This window comes from Oreochromis aureus, linkage group 14 (assembly GCF_013358895.1).
Source record: "Oreochromis aureus strain Israel breed Guangdong linkage group 14, ZZ_aureus, whole genome shotgun sequence".
NCBI lineage: Eukaryota > Metazoa > Chordata > Actinopteri > Cichliformes > Cichlidae > Oreochromis > Oreochromis aureus.
In genome coordinates, this window is record NC_052955.1 from 8,583,320 (window position 1) to 8,610,371 (window position 27,052).

General features: G+C 39.6%; 1 protein-coding gene across 1 annotated transcript; it reads right to left on the bottom strand.

Moving 5' to 3' along the window:
- Position 1: 1 nt before the first annotated feature.
- On the bottom strand, positions 2–26,883 carry mtus2b (microtubule associated tumor suppressor candidate 2b). Its single transcript, XM_039598374.1, has 15 exons — positions 26,781–26,883; positions 16,877–18,879; positions 16,330–16,516; positions 15,497–15,703; positions 11,309–11,455; positions 10,048–10,146; positions 8,740–8,936; positions 3,586–3,652; positions 2,900–3,114; positions 2,507–2,612; positions 2,347–2,420; positions 2,166–2,264; positions 1,928–2,047; positions 1,545–1,642; positions 2–236 (listed from the first exon to the last, which is right to left on the bottom strand). Exons 2-15 carry the CDS (start codon positions 18,674–18,676, stop codon positions 29–31), a joined length of 3,624 nt encoding a protein of 1,207 aa, XP_039454308.1. The 5' UTR covers positions 18,677–18,879; positions 26,781–26,883; the 3' UTR covers positions 2–28.
- Positions 26,884–27,052: the final 169 nt, after the last annotated feature.

Below are 27,052 nucleotides of genomic sequence, written 5' to 3' on the forward strand. Positions count from 1 at the left end.
TTTGGTGACGAGAACTTCCAGAAGAGCATCACTGGTGGTACGAGTGTGGACGGGCGGGAGAGCCTTGTCCAGAGGGTGGCCGATGGATAGGGGAGGAGCTGGGGGACATGCGAGGACTCAGCTCGCCGGTTTGTAGCCGCCACAGCAGCTCCTCATTGGTGCGACTGAGGCGCTTCTTCTCATTGCTCTCCTTCTCCACGTTCACTTGCAGATTAGCATTCTCTTCAGAGAGTTGCCTAAAGTGGAAAGGAGACAAGGAAACGTAGAAGTGTGTGGTGAAGTATTTATTTTCTTACTGGTTTTTGCACGTTAAATGTTAAAGTTCATCACAGCACAAGGTGAAAAAGACTGAACAAGTATGGCTTCTTTGGGAGGACTGTCAGGAGAAAACTTTTTCTCTAAAAAAAGTATGGCAGCACAGTTCAACTTTGCAAAAATCCATCTGAATAAACTTTTCAAAAGTACTTCTGGAACAATGTCCTCTGGCCAAAATGCACAGCACCATGTTTGATGAAAACCAAGCACAGGATAACAGCATCAATGCCTCATATCAAGTGTCAAACACGGTGGTGGAATGACGATTTCTGCTTATTTTTCCAGCCACATGACCCAGGCACCTTGCTGTCATTGAGTTGACCGTGAACTTCTCTTATTCCAAAGTACTCTACAGTGTGAGGCCATCTGTCTGACAGCCAAACAAGCTTCAAAATTGAGTCAAGCAACAGGACAATGATCCCAAGCACAGCAGCAAATCTGCAACAGAATGGCTGAAAAAGAAAAGAGTCAAGGTGTTCCAGTGTTCCAGTGTTGGGCCACTGCTTAACTCAGTGTTAACACAGAATCCAGTCAAGCAGTGGCCCATCTAAATCGCATCATTTAGATGAATTATCCCTTTTCTGTTGCATCAGTTTACTGAGGTTTACCAGCATTCGTTTATGGACCGCTCTCTTAAGATAGAATCACCCAGTGTTGACACTGTGTGCTGTGATTATCTAAATGATGCAAGAGACTGATAATATTATGCACAAAACAATTATTCCAAGTTACCAGTGGTGGTTCTATAAAGTATTGAATTTCTGCATTCAGAATTATGGGTTTCATTATTGTAAATGTTCGAGGTTCCTTTGTGCAATATTTTCTAAACATTAATGATGTGTGGAGTTTGCATGTTCTCCCCGTGTTTGCGTGGGTTCACACTGGGTACTCCGGCTTCCTCCTACAGTCAGAAGACATGCAGTTAGTGGGGATAGGTTAATTGGAAACTCTAAATTGCCCATAGGTATGAATGGCTGTCTGTCTCTATGTGTTAGCCCTTCGACAAACTGACACCGGTCCAGGATGTACCCTGCCTCTCGCCCTAACACCGCCACCGGATGAGAATGGATGCATGGATGGATTAACTGACCTCTAGAAACAAAAAATATTCTGTATAACATAGATGATATATCCAGAAAACTGCAACACTTCTAAGACAAGAAAGCACCAAGCACATTTACATCTCGTGGCTGGAACTTTAATAAGCACATGCATGGATTTTCTCTGACCTGGACACAGCGAGATTCTTGTCTATTTGTTCCTTCAGGTCCTCATTCTGCTGTTGTAACACTTGTAGTTTCTCCTCCAGGAACACATTCTTTGCAGCCTGCTCAAAAAACACAGGTAACACGGTACACCACACTAAAATACTTGTGGAATGAGTGAAACAGTGGTGCAGGCTAAATGATTTGGGTTTACAAAGGAAACATCAGAACTAATGAAAGTAGGTGGGAGGTAAATGGGAAGGCTGCAGTAATGATAAACTTACTAATGAAATCATTCATAAATCTCAGCAAGCTGCCATGAATCATACCAACTTAAAAGAAGTTTTAATTCACTGGATATTTTGCAACATACTCCAGATGTTCTCTGGCAAAAACTTGAAACCTACTATTTTCTCCAGTTCTGAAATCTTCAGCTCCTGCTGATGGATTTGTTGATTTTTCATCTCCAGAACTTCCTTGAGGCTCTTCAGGTCCTCCTCAATGTGTTTATAGGGAGCCAAAGCATCCTTTAAAAAAGCAATAAAAAAACAACAACACTAAGCTGTAAAACCAACCAACAAGTTTTATCCTGTTAATGTTGCTAATGTCACACGAGCAGTAAGCAGTGTATCGTGAAGCTCTTACCACGATCTGCTCATCTGTGCTCTTGCGGAGAGCCTCTTCAAATCGTTTTGCTCGATCTCTGAGACTACGGTTCTGAAATGTCAGTGTGTCCACCTGATCCTGATGACCATGGATATTAAACTGTTAATGACTTAAACTATAAACTGTGTCATATTATGATTTTTTAAGGAGAACTGTTAACCTGCAGTGACAGTCTGATCTTTTCAAACTCTTCTTCCAAAGACTTCCTCTGTTGTTCATGGGCCATCTTCAAATCTGACACAAGAAACACACACCATCATGTCTCTTCACCTGCAGTGATTCAGTGCAGGGTAGCAACATGTTTTAAATGGGGTGCTTACTCTTCACAGTCCTGGCATGCTCCTCTTGCAGAGTGGCCAGTGTATCATTGTGAGCCATCTCCATCTCCACCAAGGACGCCTCATGGTTCTGACTCATCTCCTCAAGCTGCAGGCAACAATCACAAAAATAACTCATCAGTGCTACCCGCTGTTCACATACATGCATATATATGAACACCATGCAACGCAGTATTTTCTCCCATTTTTGTTTTTCTTTAATAAATGTTCCTGTTAATATTTACTAAATTTTTAAAAATCCATAAATAAAAATAACCGCTGTGATTTACTTTTGTCTTTTAGATAAACTCATGTTTTTAGTTAAATTGCATTCTCATTTCTCATATAAGATTTGGATAAACATGGTAGTTCATATCCAGGCTGCACAGCACAGACCTGCTCCTGCTGTTTGAAGTGTAGCTCTTCCAGCTCAGCTCGCTGCAGGGCCTGCAGACTATTCGTCTCATCCACGTGCTGTGCTTTCAGCCGCTCCTCCAGCGCTCCCAGCTCCTTCTGCTGCTGAGCCCGCAATCCCTGCAGCTCAGACTCAAAACGACGCTCCAGTTCCTCCTTCTCCTGCTGCAGCTGCTCCCAGTGTGCAACACTGACAGCTGGAATAGAGACAGAATAGAAGAGACACAGACAAAAGAAGAAAAAACATCCTAAAAAGACAGGCAAGTCATTTCGACTCCACACAGTCTCGGTTTTTCTTTATTTTTTTCACTCTTATGGTGTTATAATGTCACAAGGGATACGCTTGAAAAGGGTAGTTTTAAAAGTAAGAAGGGTAAATCTATAAAATTCTTTATATATTTTTAATTTGTATTACAAGTCTGTTCTGTGTGACTTGAAACTGTGTCAACATAGGAGTTTTTTTGTTGTTGGTTTTTTTTCCTTTATAGACCAGACACACACCTTAACGTTCAGTCTAAGGCTAAATCTAGGCTGCTGTCTGCAAAGTGAATTCCCATGGGCCATGTGGTCAAACACTCGGTAATACATCATGGGTTGTGAGCGATGAGTGACTCACTGCTTTCTCTCCTCCCTGTGGTTCCATAACTGTAACGCCGTATCCCACTTACCCACTTCATCACGGATTCTGGCAAGCTCCAGGGACAGTTCCCTCTCCTTCACAATGGCACTCTCACTCTGAAAAGACACACAGCGACATACATCTCTAGACAGTGCAAATGGATTTAGGTGTTTCTTGTCAGTGCAGCAGTGAAAATCAAGCAAGTAATTCTAATAATGCAAGATCTTTGTCATAGATGCTAATGGTGGCTGTAAGAGAGCACGACAAACAATGCTAACAGAAAATGTGGATGTGTTAAAAATTTGCCCTTTTAGAAGATTTGTTTTTTTTTAGCAAATGATGCAAGATATCTTACTCAACCGTTTTATGTAGATATTGCACTCAAGAACACAGTAACAGGACGTGTCAGTGCAGTGCTACTGGATATTAGGACTTCACCGATGTGACGCGTCGTGTGGAAAACAGCATTTAGGGATCTTAGATAATGACATGCATATTTTTTGCTACGTCTCAGAGTTGTAAAATAAATAAATAAATACACATAAATAAATAACAATAACAGTATGCATTTTAAATTGTAACAAATCCATAACCAACTACTTCTATTTACTATCCTTGGCTTAAAATATGCCATGACATGAGCTGTTACGCATCAGACTAAAGATGAGAAATTTCACTGTCTAAAGTTGAAATGTGCTCATACATGGGTAGAGCAAAGACATAAGGAACTGTGATAACAATTTCTCAAATATATCTTCAATCAGAAACAATATGATTATTATTTTCTATATACATAGAACCAAAATTTCAATATATTCTGTATTTTACTATAAAACACCAAAGCCTGTTTTTGTTTTTTTTATATCATTGAACAAATGATCAATGAAATCCTTTTTGGCATATTGAAATTAAACAGTTCTCCTGAAACTAGCTTCTTTTATCAGGAAGCCAGTGACAGGAGACTTTAGTCAATCCAATGTCTTTTAAGGCTTTTAAGAACCTCCCAAGAACCTTATACTTTATTTTGCTCAACAGGGTTTTCTACTTTGTTAAGCACAGTTTCTTGTATTGTGTTATGGTTTAAAATAAACACATTTCGTTATATAAAGATATACTTTTGTTGTTTTTTCAGAAAAAAAATCAGAAAGTAATAACTATGTAACAAAGTAACAACTTTCTGTTTAAAGAAGAGGCTTAGTTTATATCAGGTCCCACTGAAGACAAAGTTAGAGAAGTAAGGCTGAGACGCTTTGGACATCAAATGTGTTTCGATTCCACCGAGTCGCCCATCCAGCAGCAGCACCAGAAGAACAGACACAACAAGATATACCACACCCCCCTATCAAATGCATGCCAATATACTTCCATGTATACAAACCCACAACACATCCCAAAAGCATGTGCAGAGGAGGGATGGTGGCTATACTGGACAAAAGATGTTGAAAATGGAGCTGTCAGGTAGCAGGAAAAGAGAAAGACCACAGAGAAGATTAATGGATGTAGTGAAGGAGGACACACAGAGGGTTGGTGTGACTGAAGACGATGCTAGGGATAGGATGAGAGGCAGATGATCCCTTAAAGGGAGCAGCCAAAAAAAGAAAAAGAAAACTGTTATACTCTTCACAAATAGCTTGGAGAAATTAAAAATGCATCCCAAAAAAAGAGCTTTGGTCTTAGGGGGATAAAGAACAAAAAAGTGAAGTTAATGTATGAATTGATATGCAATGGTACAACAGCACGTATGAAGGAAAAGTTAACATTAGGCCGATTTATTTATTTATTTTTACCAGGCCTTTCTTTTTCACATTTCTGCTTCTAATGAAGCTTTAAGCTAAATAATTAAGCAAGTTAAACCATACAGCACTTGCACAGGCTATGTGTGATACATGTGTTTTCTCCAGAATGTGAGATGACTGCAGAAGACTTAAAAAAAAGAGAGAGAGACACTGACGAGAAACAACGAAACAGAGAGAGGCAGGTGAAAAATGTATGAGACAGTAAACAGTATGTCACAGCAGTCATGATGTCACCCTCTAAGAGGTTTTACTGGGAACATGAAGTCATCAAGAAGTCTCTGCAGTGACCTCAGGAGGGTCAGCAGCTTTTTCATTTCATACGCTTCAGCTCCACCTCTGCTCCTACCCATCGATCCACGGTCCTGCCCACCAGACCCCCAATTCAAATCCCTGGGGAGTTATGTGTAATACATTCTAATTTCCCCATATGATCTTCAGCTCTTGCTAAGCCACCTTAATCCATCTTTAGGATTCCCACTAATGATGGTTTTCTTTATCAGCTACACTGTTTTGCTATTTTTACAAGCTCCTTTATTAATCATCAAATATAGAAAATGACCATCATAATGAATCAAAACCCCTCAAAAAGTTCAGATATGAACAATATCCTGTTTGCACTCATATAGAAGAGGAAAAAAGAACGAGGTTCTCAAATTAGAGAAGCCTAAACAAATTTTATAGAGTTTTTTTAATTATTAATGTCTGTATTAATTTAATTTTTCAGTCTGTATTACTTTAATCTAATAAATCAACTTATTATTGCAGTAATTTCACTAGAGTACAAAATATTACTAAGTTAGTTGATCTAATTAGTGGTACCACAAACAGCTTTCAGTGTGCAGCTGGTTTTTTAATTTAGACTTTGTCCCAAACAGAAGAGTGTATAGTTAACACACAGGAAACTATAATATATATGTATGTGTATATAATATATAATAACATATAATAAACCCAGTTAACCAGTAGGGATATAAAAAGGATGCAATGAAAACAACAAAAAAAGAAAAATCAGCATACAGCACAGCAGCAATGGCATTTTATATTGTATGTCCCTGCAAACTGTTATAAAATGAAAGAAGCATGCTCAGTGAGAAGGACAAGCCTGCTTTGACTCAGCATAATCATGCACAGCTTTACATTGTCTATCAGGCTCTGTCTCTAGGAAACAAGTGAACATAATGATCATATAAATAGATCCCCCCCCAAACACTAAACACTTGCGAACAGCCACACATACACAGAGGAATCCTCGGTGCTGAAACAAGCTCGCTGCCTGCAGAAGACACTGACTTTACCGTTTGGTCGAGACAGAACAGACGGAGGAAATGGAGCCTACAGCAGCAGTGGCCCATACTAGGCTAGCAGATAGCAGCAGCATCCCTTAGCCGGCTCGGGATGCAGCAGTGACAGATGCGAGTTCCAGAAAGAAACAGTAAGGGAGACAGAGGGGGAGGGAAGGAGAGGGGAGGAGAGATGGAAAGACCAAAGCCTCACCTCGTTTCCTGGTTCGCGACCATCATTTATCCCTGCTGGAACAAAGACTGCCGGCCCCAGCCCAGCTCTGCCTGCCTTCCTCTCAAACCCCCACCAACACGCCCCATATCACATTCACACGGATGGAAGGGAACAACACACACACACACACACGGTCTTTTGCATGTATGAGAAAAAAATGTAGCAAAAGAAGATGGGGAGGGAGATGATCAGTGAGTAGTGAATGATGAGCTCTGATGCTCAGCTGGAAGATCATATCTACACACAGTGATGTGCATAACAGAACAAACAGATACTTCACTAGAAAACAAAATGCTGCTTTGAATAAAAACTGTCCTGCAAAATAATCTATCTGCACAAATACCTCATTCAGTAAGCACTATAAAACACTTAAAATCAGCTAGCTTAATCCAATATTAACCATCTAGTGACCTCTTCAATGTACTCATTAAAACATAATTAAACCACGTCAGCATATGTTGTCACGCATCTTAAAACAGAGTATGCACTCATGTGCAACGACGTAGATGGTAGAAATGCTTGGAAAGATCCACTGTTAAAATTTAGAGGGGATTCTGTTCATGTCTTGCAATCAGTCCGACCAAAAGCAGAGGCAGGCCTAGACAGGCAGCTCTAATCTCATTAATCTTTGGTTGTAGAGCACCACCAGCGGGTGGGGCTGACAAATATATGAAATGCAAACAGAGGACTAGGAAAGGGTAAACCAAGTGCTGAATAGAGATTGGAAGAACAGAAAACACTCTGTCAGTCTCATCTGAGCAACATACAGGAAAAGCAAGAGTGATTAAAAAATATATATATTAAATATTAAATGTGTTTTGATTCCACCGAGTCGCCCATTCAGCGGCAGCATCAGAAGAACAGACACAACAAGATATGCCAGATGCCCCTATCAAATACATGTATACAAACCCACAACACATCCCAAAAGCATTCTCTTTCTTTATACTAGAAAAAAGCACCTTTGGAAATCCTCAGCATTTCACTACAAACTATCAAAAGAGGCTGCCTTTAGAATCATTCTCAAAAGATGTCACAAGAGGGTTAAAGCAAGCGTCTCCCTTTGTGAACAAAGCAATCCTGACAACAAAAGACAGATGCTACAGGTTTGTGCAAAGGACTCCAACACACTGTGTAATCGCATTCTGGAGCTCACTGCAACATTTGCATTGCAGTTTTTGACTGTAACCCTACAAAACACTGCCATTCAGTAACACAATGAATCTACAAACATATTGCAAAGGATGCAACTTTAGCGAGGAACTTGTTCTGTGTCGCATTAAAGCAAACTTGCAGGGTGATTTTAAAAGAACTGTTTTAATGCTGCTACATATCAAGTTATGTTACTGTTACAGAGTAATGCAGCAACACGCAAGCTCTCTTTTCATAATTCTCAACTGAAACTCCAACTTTTTTATGCAAGAAAACATCAAATTCCTCAAATACATCAAATACTGGTTTAGCTTCAATTATGAATGCAGTCATGTTAAGTTGCAAAGACAAAAATATCTGCCTGTTTTTTTAGGCTGAGACCAAATGTTTATAGGATGGAGTTAATATTTAATATTAAGGATATTGTTACACAGTGTAGAACTGCTAAATTTTATACAGACATTTATAAAGACGCCTGTAGTTGGACATGGGTGATTTGTTGACAGATATGTTCATTTATGTTGCCTTTTGATAATGATGATGCTGTATATTTTCTCTTTTACCCCAGGAGGAGGTTTAACAAGAATGAAATAAAGTCACAGCATTTAAGTCACATGTGACACACACACATATCCTATTTTAGGATTAAGAGTGAAAGAATTTGAACACTGCACTCTTACTCGGCTTTTCAAAGTCTGCGGTCGACCTTGCCGGGATTGCAGAACTCTGCTAAATCTTACCTTGTGACAGAAGTGCTGGGTAGTGATGCTGAAAACATCCAGGCACAGCGAGGCTTTCTTTAACTGAGCCTGCAGAGTCTGTAGCTGCAGGGCCTGCCGCTCACATCGCTCCCGCAGCTGCTGGATCTGAGCGCGATCCACCTCCTGTGCCTTTTCAGTCTGAACGGCACCATAAACTGCCGTTGTCCGACCACGAACTGTAGATACGCAGAACAGGCAGAAGAATATAGTACGTTTATTTTATTTTTCTTCAGACTTATAATAGAAATAGAAATATATAGAGAAACAGAACAAACAAGTCAATTTCCTTATGTGGATGCTGGTGTAATTTTAATAACTGAAACAATTTACAATGTTTTTTTAAGATAAGAACAGGCTACCAGTTAGAGTACAAAACGAGACTGTCATATCAAAACAATCATATTACAAGAAATTAAATAAAACTGTCAGAATATATCATCAAACGATACACTAGCATATGTTGGTAGCATTAATCAATTAATATTAATAGCATTAATATTCTGTTAAACTGTTGTTCAACAGTAGTGCAAAATATAATGAATCAAACAATATTTTGATAACCAAGTAATTAAAGCCATCTATATTGCAAACAACTGAATCCAATACAATTAATTCCAGCTACTAAATAATCAGGATTTCCTGGTATGGTATATAAATGTTCATTATAAATGATTTATGAACTGTTGTGACACAAAATGTGGAATGCATTTTGGTTTATCTGTTAAGCCTACACATACATATAAATAAATGAATTACTTATTGCCTGGATCCTCGGTGGTTTATCTGTTCCCACAGTGACAAATAATCTGAGAGTTAATCATCTGCTCAGAGATCAGAACAATCAATTTCCGTCATAAAGCCCCACTCATACTTTCCCTGTAAAAGTCTATTATGTGTGCAGTATGAAAACCCTTATCACCTGCACTGTTTGGCCTGTTTGGTCTCTGAGAAAAGCAGAAATTGCTGATTTGTGCTCCTGTAATCTGAGCCAGCAGTACTGCTCCTGAAGGAGCCATCCTAGCATTAGCGCTACCGTGCTTTGTTGCTATGACAACATCATGGTGCTGTGGGTAAAGTCTGGGATGAAGTGCGGCGAGAGAGCAAGAGCGACATGGAATGAAAAAGTCACTGCAAATTTTAAAGATACAGTAGCAGCTGATGGTGCTGAACAAAAAACCTTCTTTTTACCACTTAGGAAAAAAACCAGAGACATCATGGTATGTTAAGCACACCTTATGTGCCTGTGGTTTGTGTTTAAATGTATGCAGTGTGACAGGGCTGACTCACCAGGGGACTGTGGCTTGGGAGAAACCACTGCAAGTCTTTTAGGGGAGGATTTTGGTGACAGCTCAGCCTCTGTATCCTTCTGTAAATCTCTCCTAGTTGCTGTGTAACAAAAAAGGTGTTATTTTCTTTGTAATACACAGAATTGAAACATAAGACAGACATTTTTTTTGTTTTATCTCATAGGAATTATTTGCCTAAATATTGGTTAACCTGTACTTCTGCTACACTACTTCTGTTTTTTTACTACAGATAAAACTTTGACACAAAACATGAATAACATTATAAAATAACATCACTTTTTTATATTGAATAAAATATGATACACATGTGCAGACTGATCAAATGAAACCCTCGATATAAAGGGATTTTTTTTTTTGTAGAATATTGTTCATCCCTCCGACAGAGTTACTGGGAGTAAAAACAAACAACAACTTTGTTTTGTTTTTTCCCTATAATTTTTCAAATCAGTGAATAACTGAAAGCATAAAAAATGTCTGGAATAAAGACTCAGCGGTCATTGTAGGGCAGTGACCACTAGCTGGAGTTACTGCTTCACTTGTTCACACAGATTCTGTCGTGGGAAGATGGAGCGACTGATGGTTCACCCAGAAATACAAACTGTCGCCACAGGATGGCGCTGATGCTCCACATTCACTGCAAAGACGCCAACATGAGCACCACTGTGCATTAGCTAACAACAAAGACGCCCACAAGAGCAGAGGGGGAGTATAGGCTACTGTATGATACTGTATCCCTGCTGTGATGCAATGCTAGGCAACAGTTCGGAAACACTGCACATGACTAAGTTGTCATAAATACTATTTATCATTTTCTACTCATTTTAGTCCCAAATCAGAAACTTGATAAGCAAACTGAGCTGAACAATGGACAATAAAAGCAAATGAATGAGTAAACACTCAATCATAGTGATTATACTCTCAACTGCAATCATAATTAGCAACATTGCAAAAAAAAATCATTGCTTGAGTACAAAAAGCACAGCTGTGTTTATTGTTTCTAGCTCAACTTCTTGCCCATGTACAGGACTGTAGCTCAAATCGGCACAGACAAACTGTTCTGTCTTCCTGCTTTTACTTAAAACTCCACAATAACTTCTAAAACTCAGACATTTCTCTAAGCAGCTGTGTGGGAATAGGTGGGGCTTATACTGAGGAATGAAATCAAACGGGAATTTCAATCACACATACACAAATTGAGCACAATCATTTGGTTCCCCTGGCTTTGTGCTAGAGTGCTGTACCTAGTGGGGAGCAGTGCTGTGGCGGCAGACTGCGCCGCTGGAGGCTGGGGGCATTAGGAGGGTGAGGGCGGATCTGAGCAGGGGAGGCTTCTCTGGTTGGTGCTGTGGCTTTATGTTGAGGTGTGTCATCGCTGCCACTGCTGGGATCTACATCAGAAAAGAAAAACATGCTCAGGGACTGTGGCAAACAAAAATCACACAATGTTGCTATTTATATATGTATGTATGAAATATGTTTTTATTTAAAAGCTGTGATTTTCTCACCTCCCGAATGTGATTAAGCCTATGTAAGGCAGTCAGTGTGCATGCTCTAGCGCTGACTCTTAATATATGGGTCATTTCCTAAAAATATCAGTGACTGAGTCTCACCTGACCGCCACAGGATTAGTGAATTTTTTTTTGTAGATTTTGTAGACAATTCATATTTAAGGAATGCATGCAAAAATTTCCCTTCATTCTATGAAAATTTCAAGCAGTTTGAAATTTGGTGCTCTTCAGGTCGCCATATTTTTCCCTCTTACTAAAATCAAATTTAAACGCTGCCACCACACAATTGTTTTTCTACTTTTTTACCTATTTTTCTCCCTATAACTTTGAGCATTACTCAATGGGATATATCACAGTTTTAAAAAGCAAACTCAACCCAATATAATGCCTACTATATTGTAACAAAAGCAAGCATCTGTCACCATGGACAAAACAAGTTACAGCATATAAGAGGTTGTCTTTACTTATATTTTAATAACTTCTAGTTGTGCTAAAATTATGTTGCATATCTAATGACGAAAAAGAAAGAAAAAACATTAGATTCTGAGGAAATGGCCAAGAAATCTATCAAATACTTCACCTTGGCCAACGTAGATATTTTGACTTTGACTACAAAAACTAAATTATTCATGTTTTGCAGGTATGACATATTTTTGTGGCTAATTTATGACTTCCAGCTTTTTGTTTCTTCCTATTGAAAGGGAGTTTTTCCTTCCCATGGTTTGACTTGATTGTTTTAGCCCCTGTGACCCTCTCTAAAGGTGTGAGTTGTTAAATGCTGGATCGCTTTCAATCGCTCCATGTCTCAGTGGATTACGATACAGTCACATGTACAATTTTGGGAAATACCCAACTATGCAAACTGATCCCTCAGCACCACAAACTCTACACATTAGGCACAGAGCCAGCCATGGCCTATAGTAAATTATGTTCTTGTTTCTTAACACAAAAGATTTGATTTGGTTTAATAATACTCTCAGCGCCATTTGAAAATGAAAAACTGTGGAATGATGGCATTAAAGCTAACTGTCAATTTCATGCACGTTCCAGATCATTACACTCTTTCCTAATGGAGTTTTGGTTCTTTTTTGCTTTGTTTTGTTTTTTCTGGTAAATTGCACACTCTCATCAAGATTCACTAAAAACAGGGTGCTGTAAACATCGTAATTATTCATAAGAGCTGCTGTTATGCCTCTAGCTTTTATGGAAATGAAAGGCTGAGGAACAGTGCAGCTGAAACATCCTCCAAATAATCACAATGAAATTATGATAGTTTTTACATATTTTTGCATGCTGTATACTGTATGCATTTCTCAGATATAAACCTTTAACTTTATAATAGTCAAAAAAATTCCATCAGTGCATAAATGATGGAATTTACTTCGTCGTTATAAGTGAAGAGTCAAACCAGAGAGCTCTAATTACTAATCATAAAATATTCAGCAGCTCAGTCATTGGTAGTGCTGACATAAGCCCTAACTATTGGTAATATAACACTTTTGAAGAGGAAAGGATAGCTTTGTGCCCTTGAATTAAAATACCATCACTCTGATCTAATAATGTCAAATTGTGACCCAAGGAGGCTGCAGACATTCAAAAAACATTAAGCTATTGTGATATATATATATATATATATATATATATAAGCATATTTTAGTGATACAAGGGACAGTATAGCATAAAAATAGATTAAAGGAGAACATTAAATCACTTTTGATGTAAAAATGCCAAGGCTCTGTGCAACACCTCTAGTGATGCTTTCCACTGCAGCAGCATGAATACACCAGGGAGAGTCAGCAGATTTTTTTCCTTTCTTTTTTTTCCCTTTTCCCAAAGGTGACCTACTGAAATGGAGACGAAGCCAAGAAAGGGATTGGCTAAAGGAGACGGCCGAAGGCTGACTCACACTGCTAAATGCTTGTTTCTAGCATGCATGTACAATACAAATCCACCCCCTGTAGTAAGAATCCTCTGATCAGCACCAAGGAGGACTCTGCTTGTGACTAACTCACAAGCAGCGAGAATAGACAAGCTAATAGCATTCAGAACAAATGTGCCTCTGGGCCGTGTGGCAGTGATGAAGAACTGGTGACAGAAAAATGGAAAGAAAAGTCTGCGTTACTTTACAGTCAGCATACTGTGTAATATGTTCCTCCTGATTGAACTACACCAGTGAATTAATTATTTCACCAGACCTGAGCATCATGATGACAAGGAGCTGCTTGTTTCCTGCTTGTAGCTGCATTTGGGGCTTATGGTTATAGCGTGGTGCAGTCTGAGCCAACAGCCTAAAGGGAAACACCGTGGTGCAAGCAGACAGTTGTGTATGCCGTCTGAGCTGCTTCCAAGTATTTTACAATCTGGCAGATACTGAATTAGTGAAAATGCACACAAATCTGCTTCAGTTTACATATCTAAAAAGATTACAGAGCCACTGGCAGTCAAGTTGGTCATCCTCATATTAATGTTGAGTTGAACTGTAGTTGTTTTCTTGAGAATCAGTGGTACTGTATACACCAACTAATTAAGAGTACTATGGAGCCCTTTTAGGGCTGCTACTATTTCTAAGGCCAGGCAGGATTCAGCTGTCAAAGACTGGAATAAATGCAGTGATGTTTAAGCAAAGGACAACATTAATCTGCGATTATATATGACAATGAGCAAAGACCGCATTGGATGATTAAACTCATACAATAGATAAAAATTAATAAAAATTAATGACCGTACCCGAGTGCGAAATGTTATTTTCATCTGATGCTGGTCAGTTTTAAATTAAATTTACCAGAGAAGTTTGCAAGCTTGTCTTAAAGAGCCGCTTTCTCTGATATTCTTTATATTTTCTGTTACTGTTACTATTATTTTTACCATGACTGGTCTGTATTAAGCTGTTGCTTATGTGTTTCTTTTCAGTGTTTCAGGTTTCTGGAGTAGAAACTGCTTCTCAGAGGCGGTTTACATTGTAAGGTAAAGACCCTACATCAAGGGTGCACAACTCCAGGCTTAAACGGCCGGTGTACTGCATGCTTTAGATCTCACCCTGGGTCAACACACCTGAATCAAATGATTAGTTCAGTACTAGGCCTCTGGAGGACTTCAAGAGACGTTGAGGAGTCAATTTAGCCATTTAAATCAGCTGTGTTGGATCGAGGACACATCTAAAACCTGCAAGACACCGGCCCTTGAGGCCCTGAGTTGGACACCCCTGCCCTACATTATTACAAAGAAAATAAAATCATTGTCTTTAAAATATAAGAATCATTACTTATCACTACTTTTAGTGAATCACTTTCAATGGCTGCTATTGCGTTATTTCCTTTGGTTTTACACCCAGACCAGAACCATATATCTAAACATTTTCCAAACAATGGTCTATGAATCAGCAGACAACACACATGGCCTGCTCATATTTAGCAAAGCCTTTTTTGGTAATAAAACAATAAGTCTTATTAACCGACACTTTCTTTCCTGATACTTTGCTGGCATCTCGTTCACACACAGAGATAAGTACATTGCCAGGTGAATTTTGCTGTCATTGCTTTATGCAGATGAAGACTGGGGAATATTTCACTGATGGTACTGAAATATGCATTGGGAATTCTGCAGTATGCAGGCTGAGCACAGGCAGCAGAGGGAGAGAGAGTAACTTTAAGATTTCTTCCTAAAGAAATCCTTTCTTCTCTGAGGCTCTGTGCTGCAGCGGCTTACAAATGCAGAATTCTGACAAATGATTGAAAATGAAACAAAATCAGCAGCTGTTACTATAGTAACTGAGGATAGACCAGCCACACCTGCTGGTGAACTAATAAGGAGATGTAGATGTAGTAAAACATTGGTGTGGGGTAACCTTTTATTTAGGCAGAGTAGCAGTAAAAACAGTATTAGTCTAATTCATAAAAAATGAGTTGAGTTGACATAACTCACGCTGAGAACCTCGGCCTGGGTCACTGTGGGTGCTTTCATTAGACTGGTTGCTGGATACAGATGAGACACTGGAGCTCCGGACAAATCCTAGAGAAGCCAGACGGGAAGCTGGAAGGGCAGAGAAGCCTGGAGGTCGAAGGCCAGACTGGCCTGATTTGAGCAGGAGGCTTTTTGGTGTGGTTTCTGGACCTGCCCTCCTGGGCTCTCCTAAAGGTAGAAAAACAAGTAAAAAAACCCAAGAAAAAACAACTTTAAAAACCTGATTTAGTTTATACTGAAATAAAATAAATAAATAAAAGAGGAAGATTACATATATATAGATATATAAACATTATTCAATGACTAAATTCCACATAAATAAGAAAGCACCATATGTGCAACCAGCCAAGAGTATCATTTATAATGTAAGAAGGCAAAATTATGCAGTGCGAGCTGGTAGCATGTGCAAGTTACACTAACTTCAAATGCTTTGCACTTCAAAGAGTTGAGGTGCCAAAAGCCAAGGCTCATCCATAAGCATGACAGGAAAAAAATTAGGTGAATCATTCAGCAAGCCCAAGAAGCTTGTTGAATAAATAACTCTACAGCTCGACATCTACGGGATGGGAGAGTGCGGAGAATACTGAAGATCTGTTGAAATGATTTCCCAAGATTTGCCCTAATCATCTAACCACATGGGGTTTTTTAACGTAAGCGTACACAAATACATCTTGTGTTAAACTTTTGAACATTCCCAAAACAACCTTTGAAAATGCAGCTGTCTCTGATACTAAAAATGCAACTAACATTTCAGTTCACTTTCGAGTCATTTTGCCAAAACGTTACCATCTCACCTGCCAGATCTTGTTGGCCTGGGGTGGACACTTTGGCAGCCAGATATTGTGAGGGACCTGACCTTTGACCTGCCTGCTGAACTCTTTGCTTGGCTGCGGGCTGCCTGGTGACTGCACCAAGCCCAAGCTGAGGCCTCAGGGTTCTCGGCGAGCGGTAGACACCACCTCCTTCAGGGGAAACATGCTGCTGAAGGACATCACCAACAAAACCAGTTACTATAACATCATTCACATTCTAGACTGATGGACAGCAAGGTACCATATGATAGGTTTGATTCATGTATAATTAAGTTAGGCACGTTGGTTTTGTGTGATAATACACCTAATATATTACCACTCTGTTGCTGTTTGTGGTGCAATGTGAGCCAGTACGTGACCATATTAATCTAAAACACAGCATGTGCAGTGTAGCTGAAACTGACCAATCTGCATGAGCAACTAAAGGGTTAAAAATGCTTCCAGGTTGAGCCGCCATCATGCTAAATTGTTCACACAACACCATAACCTGAGTTGTGTGAACATATCGAAACAAAAGTCCGCTTCTCACCTCTTGAAGATATTTGTCTGATGCCTCCTGGAAGCTGTCTGGCTTTCCGCTCCGTTGAGGGAGAGTGCTGCTTGGAGGTTTTACTCCAGTCACAGCGACACCTGGAGGATAGTATCCTGTCTTCTGCATCTCCTGTCGATATTTGTCAAATAGCAGGTTTGAGGAACAGAGCACTGGTGTGGATTTAGTTTGAGAAGCAACCTTTGGATCTTTGAGAGCTGGTGGGTTGGAGTAAGAGGGTAATCTTGATGTGTGTGTGGAGGCTTCATTTAGTGCATCGGTGAGTGGTGGTTTTGCTTGAGCATTCTTTCGAACATACGTGATGATTTTTGGTCGCACGTTTTTGGGCTTCTGAGGGGGCGAAGATCTCCTGGGTTCAGACTCCTTCTGTTGAGGCATGATAGGTTTGGGGATTCCACTGCTCAAACTGGTCTTAGCATGTGGCTTGACAGTTTGACTTATTCCTCTTTGAGAGGAGTCACTGCGCTCCAGGCTCAGTGCCCTGATGCCCTGGACCTTAGCTGGAGAACCAGGAGGTCGTCTCTTAGGTGACGAAGAGGAGGTGGTTTTAGGGGATGTAGGAGTTGCTGGTCGACTAGGGCTTCCCCATGGCTTCCTCCTTTCCAGACTTGAAGAGCTGGGAGTGGTGGTGTTCTCAAAGGAGCCCTGCTTTTTTAAGGTGTTATCAAAAGAGAGCTGCTTCTTTAAAGAATTCTCAAATGAAGGCTGCTTTTTGAGACTTTTATCAAAAGAGCTTTGTTTCTTCAGTGTGTTATCAAACGAGCCTTGTTTCTTTATGGCTTTAGGTTCAATACATGACTGAGTCCTCTTTGTACCTGTTCTGAGAGCCCTGTAGTTCACATCAGGGGTTTCATCAGCTTGTGTGCTTTTATCTATTTTAGCGTTGCTTTCTTTTTGACATTTTGTCGGAGAGGTTAAAGCCTTGTGCTCAGTACAATTTACCTCCAAAATACTACCCTTTGCTTTATTTCTATGGTTATTATTTGTCCCGTGCTTGCCACTGACATCATGTGCCTGTGATACAGCATCATCTGACTGAACTGCTGAATTCAAATTCATATCTACATCTTTCTGGGTTATTGTGCTTTTTCTAGCAAAAAGAGAAGAATCATCAACTATTTGAGAGGCCTTGCCTCTCTCAGAGATAGTGGTGCAAATCTGGGAAGCCAGGTCCTCTGAGATGGTTGAATGAGGACCAGAGGCAATATGCCAGGAGTCTGTCATCTGGTTCTTGCCAACAGTGTCCATGGCAGTGGCCATGCTTGAAATGGTGGACAGGCATGATACAAAGACATCAGCTTCAGAGCTTAACTCAGTCTTGGAAGCTTCTCTGCTCTCAGAGACATGAGAGTCATTGGATTCTTGCTCACTGGCACCGTTCAGAATTGACTTCCTTTCTTCCCTGCCCTTATAATCTATCGCCTCTTCTGCTGTGGATTTTCTGCATGATGACGGCTGTTCTTGAAGCTCCTTCCGCTCTGCAAGCCCAACAAAGTCCTCTTCCTCCTCAACAAGATAAGCCTCCAACTCCTGACACTCTAACATCTCAAATTCAGCCAGCTCAGGGTCATCACACTGAGAGTCTGTGCCCCAGATGATGACTTTGTCTTGCTCTGCTGTTTCAGTTATCAGTCCTGACAGACAGCCAGTATCCCCAGTTCTCCCACCATCTTCTGTCCGAATGTCATTGGCATTGGCGTCGCCATCAGCCAGCATGCCACCCTGCTGGTTGTTATTCCTTAACTCCCCCTCACCAAAGGGCTCTTCTCGCTCACACATTATGAAATCAGCTCTGAGTTTGTGGCAGCCTCAAGAGCACTTAAAATAAATCGTCGTCATCATCAAGCATCAAAAAGTCTGTCTGCCCATCAAGCTGTCCTACTGGCAGAGCAGGAGCCTATTTTCAGCATGTCAGAAATGTGAATGTTGAATATCATGTCTAAGTTGGAGCATGGGTCTTCATAACATCTGAGGTCCTTATCCTGCATAAAAACAGCAGATCACAAGTAAAGAAAACATATTAAAGATGACTTAAAAACAATATTCAACAGGTATATTGAAAAAATTGTGACATCTTATAATAATTTCAATCTTTCAGTCTGCTTCATCATAACACCATGAAATAAAGTGGGGGTTTTGGGGGTGGCAGTGAAAGATGTGTAGATGCACAGAAGGTAATGTAGGCTAGACCAGCAGGAGAAATCACAGTTAACCTCTTTCAAACACAGCAATGAGTGATTTAGCCAGCATAAACAATATTAATGTGGCCCCTTTTTTCTTTTTTTACACTTCTTTGTAGCTCAAAAAACCTTAATGGGTGTTTTTGTATATGAAACAGCTGAGGTCATATGATAACTTAATGGTTACAGCTTTTGTAAGAAAATCCTCAGGCCCAGTGTGGGATAAACTCAGGCCTGTTGGGCTCCCAGGATTGCAAAAACCTACAGTGGTGAAAACCATGAATCTTTTCTGCGTTTATTCCTAAATGTTAAACATGCCAAACATCTTGTTTATTTTGTTTCTGACTGAAATGTTGTCAAGAGCCCAGAATTTTTTACAGCACTCCTGTGAAGAGCGGTATTCACAAATCTGACTCTTAAAAAATGACATTAGTGAATTAGATCTTAGCTGGCAACCGGTGTCTCTCTAGCTTTAGGAATGTGAGTGAATTCAGTAGACAAGATAATATGCTCCTTGGAATATATGTTACAGGTGGGAACAACTTTGTGGTTAAACAAGGCAGAAACTAATAAATTGACTGATATTATAAGAACGAGTAAACAACTTTATTATAGAAGAAGATTATATGAAAATAAAAACAATATAAAAGGAACTTGGGATGTGCTAAATAACTTATTAAACAAGGATCTTCTGAACATCATATCCTGAATATTTCATTGATGCAAATGGTGAAAATCACAACATGAGTAACATTGTTGATGGGTTCAATAAATTTTATAAATGTTGGCCCTGAACTAGCAGCGGACATCCCGTGTCAAAAAAATGAAAATATCAGTAATATAAAATCAAATCCTTTTTCACTGTTCCTCTCAGCTACAAATGAGCAAGAAGTAATAAATATCACATTAAAATGTAAAAGTAAGTCTTCAATGGATTATCATGACATAAATATGTCTGTAGTTAAACAGGTTATTCTGAATATTGCTGAGTCCCTTAACATATGTCTGTAATTTATCATTTCAGTCCGGTTGTTTTCCAAAAAAATGAAAAATCATCAAAAGTAATACCACTATACAAAAGTAATGACAAACACAGTTTGACCAATTATAAGCCTATTTCTCTACTGCCTCAATTCTCAAAAATTTTAGAAAAAGTTTTTAATTCAAGATTAGAAAAATTCCTTGAAAAGCATCAAATAATAAATGTTGGTCAGTATGGTTTCAGAAGCAAAGAACCACTTCAATGGCGATAATTGAGGCAGTAGAAGAAATCACCAATGCACTGGATAAAAATAAATATGCAGTTGGTATTTTTGTTGATCTCAAAAGGCCTTCGACACAATCAATCACTCAATTTTATTGGATAAATTGGAAAGATATGGTATTCGAGGGAAAGCTGGTAACTGGTTAAAAAGTTACCTAACGGGTCGGGAACAATATGTTAGCATAGGGCATTACCATTCAGAAAAACTTGGTATTACATGTGGTGTTCCCCAAGGGTCAGTGTTGGGACCAAAACTTTTCAGTGTATACATAAATGATATTTTTGATGTTTCTCAAGTACTTAAACTCATACAGATGATACCAACATATTTTTCAGTAGCGATGATTATACTGATCTTGTAATGACCGTAAACAGGGAGCTAAAATTATCAAAAAATGGATGGATATAAATAAATGATCATGAAATATAAATAAAACTAAAGCAATGTTTTTGGTAATTTAAAATATAATATAAATTACCAATTATTATTGAAGGTGTACCAATTGATAATGTGAGTGAAAACAAATTTTTGGGAGTCATAATTGATAACAAAATTTCATGGAAACCCCATCAAGCACACACATAAAACCAAAATTTCCAGAAGCCTCGCAGTTTTGAACAAAGTGAAACCATACCTTGATAAAGATGCACTTGTACTCTGTACTGTACCCTGGTCCTTCCATATTTTACATATTGTGTGGAAGTGTGGGGAAACACATGCATAAAATACAACCAATCCATTAGTCACAGTACACAAACGAGCACTGCGATTATTCACAATGGTTATCTAGATCATACTCACAAACTCTTTTTTCAGGCAAAATTACTTAAATTCCAGGATCTGGTTAATTACAATACATCCATAATCTTATACAAAGCCTTTAATAAACTTCTACCTGCAAATTTACAAACTATATTTGAAATTAAGAAAGGGCTTATAATGTGAGAGGCTTCGGAGAATTTAAATTACCCTCTTTTCGAACAACCCGTAAAGGTTTTTTGTGTGTCTGTAATGTGGTGTGAAAATCTGGAACAGTCTGAGTTTACAACTGAAACAATGCAAAAATATTCATAGATTTAAATTCCTCTACAAACAGTTGGTCTGGTCACAGTATACTCAATGATGGTTTTGGTGTGCTCTGTAATGTCTGTTCTCTTACCATTGCTGGTATGGATTCCAAAAAAAAAAAAAAAAAAGTGTGTGTATGTATGTACATGTGTGTGTTTGTTACTATGTAATTATTATTGCCTGTTACCTGTGGTAACGCAATTTATAATTAATATATTTTGTATTCAGTTATGAAGGTTCTATTTGTTGTCTGACTGAGCTGCCGTTGAGATGCCCAGGGCTGTTGATGTGTTGTTTGGTTTGCAATGAGTAGCTGTGGGAAGCTATTCTTTTTTGTTGATGAGTGAGTATAGGTGGGATTTAATAAGTTTTCTTGTCTCCTAGCTTTTCAGGTAAATTTTGTTTTTGACAAGTGCACTTTATGTTTAATATATGTATTTGTTGTTGCCTGAAATGAACAAAAAAACAAAAAAAAACAAAAAAAAACTGATTCTAGAACAAGATCTACAGAGAAGAAGCTGCAAACAGAAAACATTAGCCTAAAAAATTACTTTTATTGAATTATATAACTCCCTGATCTAACTAGAGACTGCTAAGTTTAAAATACAATTGGGGACAAGGGAACAAAGGAATGACTATCTTCCAGCCACAGTGAACTATCCGGGGGGAAAAAATAACAACAAGACGAGCTTAAGTACACTGACAAAAAAGCAAATTCTGCCTTTGGAGGGAAAATACAATGACACCGTCTCTTGTTTATGGACACAATCATTATTGTTCTGTGTTTATGACAGTCAGATGCAGTTACTGAGATTGTCTTTTGTGAATACTTTTGAGATACTCGACTTTTGCATTAAAAAAGACACATTATTTCTGTAGTCCCTTTTCTGCACCATCTATTGCTTGCAACAAAAACAACAACAAAAACATCCAAGAACCTATCTCTTTTTTGTCCAATCAGCTGAGTGACTGTGGACTTTTTACCTCCACAACTTTTACAGTGTTTATGATGGGCCACCTCTAAACTGCCAAGTACTACTGAGGCGTTCTCATGACCCAACTGTCTGCTTCTGCACTTCTAAAATCATTTAATAGACTGCTTGATGTATGATTTCATTTAAAGCTGACAAAAATAGACAAATAAATAAATACAACATTTCAGCCTTCATGATATTTAACCCTTTCCTTCCTTAAGGGAGATCTATATGTAAACTTTGTATTTCAAAGAGCTTTAAACTGTCAACATAAATTTTAAGTTTGTGGATATGTTACCAAAATCTGGAAGTTCGCTACAGATTAAGAGCTATGCCACTTCCTTTAATTGCCCTGCAATTTTAGTCAGCCAGCAGGTACCATAATTGCTCAGATTTAGCTCAGAGAGTTTCTACTAAGCCAATATGAGAAATGTGAATGAAATGTCCTGAGTGGACCCTTTGTAAAGGACAGAGAGCACTGACAGGCCCTTTGATCTTAAGCAGCAACTCCTTTTTTGCGGAGAAATTGCACATGCTGTTATCACCTCATCATGTCTTTCCCATTATCGAGTTGTGGTTGACAAGTTCATCTAGCACAAAAAATTAAATTCCAAGAAAATTTCCAATTAAACTAAAGAAAAAAAAACCTACTAGGAAGAAAACTGACTGCCTGCTGCTCCATCTCAGGCATTTCCTCTGCATTTGTGTCCTAATAAATTCACTTACGCAGCAGGAAATAGCATCTCATTTCCCTTCTAAGAAAACAAAACTGTGCTGTTGCCTGTTATTAGAGTTTGATGTATGCTTAGAACAAGTCAACTTTTGTAAACTTGACAAGAAACGCAGAGGGGGTCTACAACATAAGTGCCTGTTTGTGCTAAAACCACTAAATGCGGCTTTAGCACATGCTCTGCACAACAGAGACAGCACACCTGCATCTACTGCAGCGATTACTGTTAAACCACAGTGAGATACAAAATCTCTCAGTGCAGGTAGACAAAACACTAGTGCTAATAACAAATGTTTTTCCTTGTAGGATGTTTCCAGACAAGTGCTATAAAATATGGTTTTTAAGAGAAAGGCTGCAACCCAACCTGCTAACACAACTGTTTCTGCTGCCACCACCATCCCTGCTGTCTTCCTTAAATTGATTTCCAGCTCTAAATCGGTTAAGTGCAGACCTCAGCATGGACACTATGGTACAGTTATCTGCACAGCAGTGACATGATGGATATGGTGCATTTGTTGAGTTTTATATAACTGCATTTGTTAATATTTGATCTAGAAAGTAGTGAAAATATCAAGATCAAAGTTATGTTGGGAGTGAGAACTTGTGTAAATGGAAATTTTAGATTTAAAGAATCATAAATGGCATTTTTATTAAAAGGAAAGGAGAAATGGGCCTTCATCCTCTAGCTAGAACTGCGAGTGGAGTTTACCAGCCCACAAAAAACACATTTAAGTGTTACCCAGTGGGCCACTACCAGGTATGGGTTTGGGGTCAACTGCACATTACCTTTACCTGCTACCGAGCTTAGAGACCCGTTTCTGGATTCTGCTTGGGGAACAAGACAGTCACCTATATTGCAACTGCCGTCCCACAAGCTGTTGTACAGTGCTCATGTGGACAATAATGGAGAAACACGTAAGTGGTGGGAGGAAAAGTGAGACTGATCCTGACAAAAGGGGTGTTTGCTGGGCACAGACTGGCCATAACAAAAACCATGTTTGTTTGGTTGATAAGTGTACTTGGCACAAGAGAACCTTGAGCTCAGGATATGATGATCAACTTCATTATCAAACGTGCAGGTGAGGAGAAGAGCAGGCTTCTCAGCAAAGAACACCACGGGGCGATCGTGGCTTAAGAGTTGGCAGTTCGTCTTGTAATCGGAAGGTTCCCGGCTCCGACAGTCTCAGTCGTTGTGTCCTTGGGCAAGACACTTCACCCGTTGCCTACTGGTGGTGGTCAGAGGGCCCGGTGGCGCCAGTGTCCGGCAGTGTCCTCTGTCAGTGCGCCCCAGGGCGGCTGTGGCTACAATGTAGCTTGCTATCACCAGTGTGTGAATGGGTGGATGAATGAATGTGTAAAGCGCTTAGGGACTAGTAGAGCGCTATACAAATACAGGCCATTTACCATTTACTAACACCTGGTAAATCTCAGGTCTGTGGGGTCCCAAACTCTGATGCATCCCAAGGCAGGCTAGGGACATTAAATCTGGGTAGGCCTTGTTCAAGGTCTTGTGGTTAAAGGTTCAACAACCTAAGAACTTGCTGTTAAGACACAAATACAAAAGGAGGGCAAAAAATTAGGAAGTTCAGGAAGGCTACAGAGTTAGACTTTCAATTCTTCATTTTACGTTGAAGTTTACAAATGCTTGTATAGAGTTGTAGAGTTAGAGAAGGTCTTAAATGTGTTTGGAAACCCTTGTGTTGTCTTTTGTAGCAGTGCAGGTTTGTATCTATGAGCCATCCAGTTCTTTTAGCAAGAGCTGTGACTGTATTCAAAACACAAGGCCTAACATCGTTTTAGTAAGGGTTAGATGCTGCCAAGTTTCCTTCTTGTCTTCATTCCTGTTTGTGATATTTATGGACCAGCACTGAAAATGCAGCCAGTGTGAGGAGGGAGTTGGGAATGGGAACAACAGTAATGTGTCTCTATCTTTGTAGATGACATACTTCTGTCGACTACACCATGTCATGACCTTCAGCACACCAAGTTTGTTTACAACCGAATGCTGCTGCCCCAAGTGAATTATTGAGGTATTTCAGGATGTTGTTAACAAATGATGGCAAACTGGAGCTGGAAATGGACAAACTGATTGGTGAGGCTTATGCAGGATCCCCCAGAAAGAAAAGGAAATGGAGAGACAAGTGTGTGCTGCAACTGTGACCTGACTTTGGTAAGTGAAAGTAAAAGGAATGGTTGGATTTACAAGAAACACCGGAATCGTTTAGAGCTCAAGTTTGCTTTGTTCAGGTCATTTGAAAATGATTAGATCCAGTTACAAGAGACATACTGTAAAATCCTCTGATTTCATACATGAACTAACTTTCTTCTTTATGTTTCTCATTCAGCTTCATTCTCTTCACAAGTTTCTCTGGGTTTGAAGGACATTTGCCACTTCCTTCCTACCCCGTTTACTGTTATCACTTCTAGTACTATTCAACACTCGGGCTGTCAGTGTGCTTTTTTATGCTACTGCAAAGTTCAAGTGACATCATAACAGTACAAGAGAGAACAGGGAAATTTATAGTTGTACCACTAAAATGCTTCCCCCATCTCCCATCATTCAGCTGGCTGCCCTGCCACCTGCCTGCTCATATTCAGGCAACACCTTTGCCGAGGCCACTGAGGAAATCTGTGCATCCAAGCCTCGCAGGAGTACTTATGTGATGATGTGCCCGCACAGCTTGTTTTGCTCTGTGAAATAGAAGCTGTGTCAGCTTCTGTTTTGTGTCAGCTGTGTCATGCAGCTGCTTGCCGGTCCTCACAGATGTGGGCCTTCATTTGTTTACCAAGCCTCACTTGATGCTTAATCTAGAACTCTCATGAAAAATTGAAGATGAGTGAAAATGGAGGCAGCAGTCTCCCTCTCAATTTAATGCTTCAGTGCCCCTGACTTCTTTGTGCAAGCACCTAAAGCTCATATAAGATTTGCTTTGCCTTGAAGAACTACAAATGAATGCTTCACAGGCATCAAAAACACACAAAATTATATTATTCTAAAGCAAATTCAAATGCTTCTTAAATAAATGAACAAATATGTAGTAACAACACCTTTTCTGTTCAGTTTATAAAATCTCTGGGCTTAAGGTAAGACCATCGAGGCCTTACTGGCTATGCATGCTGCCCACTGGCCCTCAGGATTTCATGGTCACAGCTTACATAATCCAGTACAACTCGGGCCTTTTCAATAAATGTCACCACTCAAGCCACACCAACAGAAATCTGTCACTTCACTATTACTAATGTACACTCATGCTGCTCTGGGTACCTTGTTCCTCACACTAGGAAACTATTTTTGTTCAAAGGGAAAAATACACTGAAAGAGGAAGGACCGTCTTTGCTGGTTTTAGAAAAGACATAAAACATAAGATGTGGGTGACACAATAAATAAAACATGGTGTGACTCTACATACACATTTTGAGGTGAGAGCAGTTGTACTGAGGTTACCTTTTCATAGCTTGGTATGCAAACGCTATATTAGAATCTGCACTCCTGGAAACGATTAGGAAATGACTTGAAAACAACCTTATTAGAAACACAACAGGATCATCCGCAGTCTCGAGTAGATGCAGCAGGGTCAATAAATGCAGTTATCACTGCCGCTGATCGGAGATTGAGAGGAAGACAGCAAACGCCTTCTGTTCCCCTTGTGAAATGAAATTTCTTACCGGTTTAATTCAGGTGAATCTGGAGAAGAGCACGTCAGCGAAGAGCTGATGAAGAATGATTGAGACATCCAGTTTAAGCCGAGATGAAGAGGGTACAGTCTGCATCATCGCTGGAAAACAGGGAGGAGAGGAGACGAGAGGCGATTGAACAAAATGGGCTCAGGTCGCCCCCTGCAGGTGAAGACAGGGCATTTCCCCCACTACAGAGCGACACGCAGTACATGCGTGAATGAGAGCGAGGCAGATGGGAAGGTGAAGATGTAAGGAGTAAA